The sequence below is a fragment of the Urocitellus parryii genome, chromosome X, assembly GCF_045843805.1.
Source record: "Urocitellus parryii isolate mUroPar1 chromosome X, mUroPar1.hap1, whole genome shotgun sequence".
Lineage (NCBI taxonomy): Eukaryota > Metazoa > Chordata > Mammalia > Rodentia > Sciuridae > Urocitellus > Urocitellus parryii.
This window is the reverse complement of record NC_135547.1, coordinates 68,746,917-68,750,174: the sequence shown is the minus strand read 5'-3', so window position 1 is coordinate 68,750,174 and position 3,258 is coordinate 68,746,917. Positions and strand designations below refer to the sequence as shown.

The 3,258-nt window shown below is 47.9% G+C and overlaps 1 protein-coding gene across 1 annotated transcript; it reads right to left on the bottom strand.

The window, feature by feature from the left end:
* Positions 1–207: 207 nt before the first annotated feature.
* LOC113175437 (germ cell-less protein-like 1) lies at positions 208–1,743 on the bottom strand. Its single transcript, XM_077793633.1, has one exon. The coding sequence runs from the start codon at positions 1,741–1,743 to the stop codon at positions 208–210; it is 1,536 nt and encodes a 511-aa protein (XP_077649759.1).
* Positions 1,744–3,258: the final 1,515 nt, after the last annotated feature.

Here is a 3,258-nt window from a genome sequence, read left to right as displayed (position 1 = left end):
TGCCACATTAACAGCACAGTTAAGTTCTGGAGGTGATTTGGCTTTGAAATGTATGCTCCTCCTATGCCCCTGTAAACAGTTTCAAGCGTTAGGGCCTACACTTCAATAAAACCTGTGCGCATCATCACAGATCAGCAAGTCCCGTTGTCATAAAGGCAGCTGGCATCTGGGGCACACTGCCCACTCCTGAGCAGAGGGAAGACCTGCTCAGCTTTCCGGGCTTTTGCAAGAGTCCTCACTCTGGGCAGTGCCCCTCTCCCGGGGGATGTACAGGAAATTACATGCCATGTATAAGGGGAAGAACACATCTTGGTTCTCTAGGTTCACTACCTCTAGTTCTTGATCCTTTCTTAGGGAAAGCATCTGATATTCTGTATCCCTCCTAAAAGTGGCTCTTCCATTCCTGTCCAAAGAGACAAGTCGCAGGCGGAATGCAACTTTTCTCTGCCAGAGTAAGCTGACCCCAAGACCACAGGACTTGTTCAGTGCACTGCGACGGAATACAATGCGACGGTTGTTGTAGCACACCACCAGGTCCCAGCCAAAGTTAAAGCCTGCCCACCTCCAGCTGCATTGTTCATCTCTTTGGAGCTGGCCCCCACACCGCATGCTGTTTCCTTGGAGGTCAGACACGTGGACATCCACAGGCCCAATCTCCTTTGTCTGCTCAGCCCGAAGAAGCGCTAGCCACTGCTCTTTGTATACCGGGGTCAACCATGCGGCAGGGATCAGTGCATCCTGGTCAATAACGTGTGCGGATGGCAGATCACAGATGATGTAGGCTAGCCGCAGCTGCTGGAACACTGGAATGAAGGCTCTGCCCTGCTCAGTCTCCAGAAAAGGTGCACCTTCTGACTCCCCTCTATGCCTGGCAAACCACGAGTTGGCATCAGGCAGTAATGCTCTTCGGGTGCCCCTCCATGTGGGCTGCAGCTGTAGGAACGTCCACTTTTTCAGTGTGGTGTATATGTCCATCTCCACCTCCATCACCAAGAGATCTGAAGAGGCAATAAGCTCTCTCATGAGATCCAGACTGACTTCCATCAAAAGTTCCTCATTACGCTGGGTCATCAAGTTGTCCAACAGCCACTGGTGGCAAATGGTCCTGATGTCCTGAAGCCCATAGTTCTCGGCTGAGTAGTAGTAGTTGCACACACTCTGGGCACTGACAGTGTCCTTCATGATCTCCCTGCACTGTTGAATTAGCTCGTCCAACTGAAGCATGCTGGCAGTGGCCAGGATGGCAACAACTCGACAGGGAGGGATGATCATGGAATCGCGGTACAAGGAGCCCAAAACTTCATGCAAGGCCTCACAATCAATGTTCTCATCAGGCATCTGTATCTCTATGGTATTCATGTGTGTCTCCCGCCAGGCGCCGCTGAACATGCTAGCAAAGTACCCTGCCTGGCACAGGTAGACCCTGTGTAAGTTCCACTCCTCCCCCAATGCACGGATCTGTATGTCGCTGCCCTCACCCCTCAGGAAGAGCGCCTGGTAAATGGACCTGGACTTGTCCTTGATCCTCTCCCTGCGAGGAGCTTTGGCCAGCGGCCCTCCTGGGCTGGTCTTCCGCTTGCGGCCTACCTGACTGGTGGAGAGTTGGGCTTCTTCACCCTCCTCCTCCCCCTGCACCACTGCTGCTTCCATCTCCACTGCCTCCTGCCCATCTCTAACAGCACCTGGCTCCTCTGGGGCACGATCCCGCCTGAGCCACATCATCCGACTGCTTAGTGCCCCCATGGTCTGTGAACCTCAAGGGCCGCGATTGCCCGGGGGGCTGCTGGGAAATCTTACGTCTGCCCCAACGTCAACACTGACGCCAAGACAAGCCACGCCCCACTCTGCCCTCAACCCTATTGAACAAGGGCGCACTCTACCAGGGAGGACCACACTGTGCACCTTCCCTTCCAAAATACTGCCTCTGGGGCTCCCTTCACAGGCTGACACTGGAATGCAAGCAATTTTGAAACAAATTTCTCCCATTACTTTCAAGAACACAAGGAGCATTTTCCCATCTAAACACTTAACATCCTTTGGAGAATTGCCTCTGAGTCCCAACTTTGTCCTCCAGGCATCTTCGATTCTTAGTAACTTTTCCAATTACCTCACCACTTGAGTCAGTGAAGCCATTTTCTATGGTAAAGGTGTTAATTATTTTTTGTCCCAAATTCTACTTTGATTTTTAACTTTTAACAAAACATTTTAATAGTGTTCTCAGCTATAGAGTCTTTTAAACTGCGCGGGTTTCCAAGTCAGATGCTTTGGATTCATGCTTTCATTCTTCACAGACACCCAAACTTCACCTTTGAGGAAGAACTTCAGCTCCGAGAATGCCTTCTATGACTTTTTTCCTTCCAACTGTTTGTACATCTTGAGTCAAAGCCTGTAGCCTTTTTCCTGTTGCTTGTCAAATCCTATGCATTACTCAAGGTGTGAGCTCCGGCTCAAACACCTTTCCTCACATTTTCTAAAACTTCTTCAACAACTATACTTCCATAAGGCCTTGATCAGCTCTGTATCCCCATACACCAGCAGTTATTTTTTTTTTTCCTAGCATGCCACTTTGTCACCATTGAAGGACTACATGTGATTTGACCTGCTTCTCAAGATCAGGTATGAAGCCTGTCACCTCATACATCTTCAATGAAGGAAAAATTAGGAATGAGTCAAAGAAATGTGAAGTTTTACATATTAAAAGATATTTTGAGCAAACAACATGTTGCAGAGGAGGTCGGGACTGTGGACAGAAAAGAAAGTGCTAAAATAAAAATATTTTCATGAACCGGTCACACACGATTTATCAAGGAGAGACAATTCTAAGTCATTTAGGGCCCCAGGAAACGTTGTTTTAGGAGTCCAGAGAAATCTGTGATCGCAAACCCTCCTAGATCATTTCAGCTTTCCTGGACTAAGAATGTTTCCCCAAGGACACTTATTGTGTTTTGTGTTGGAAGGCCAAAAATAAATCCCCTTCCTGAAGTCTAAGTCATCATTGCAAAGGGGATTTGGAAGTTACACAGAAACTATTATGTCAATCAAACACAATATAAGGGTCCTATAAGGAGCACAAGTTCAATTGAATGCAACTTTTGAGAGTGCAACATACTTAGTTTTAGAAGTGAAAGCTATGACTTAGTTACATTGGTAACATTTGTAACTGTGAAAAAAAAATGTTAGTAGTGTTCGAAAAGGCCTTGTACTGTGTGTGGCCTTAGTACATGCAGAGGCATGTAGGCAAGATGTGATCTTCCCCAT

Coding starts and splice junctions, on each gene's coding strand:
- LOC113175437 (XM_077793633.1), bottom strand. CDS start 1,743: ATGGGGGCACTAAGCAGTCGGATGATGTGGCTCAGGCGGGATCGTGCC.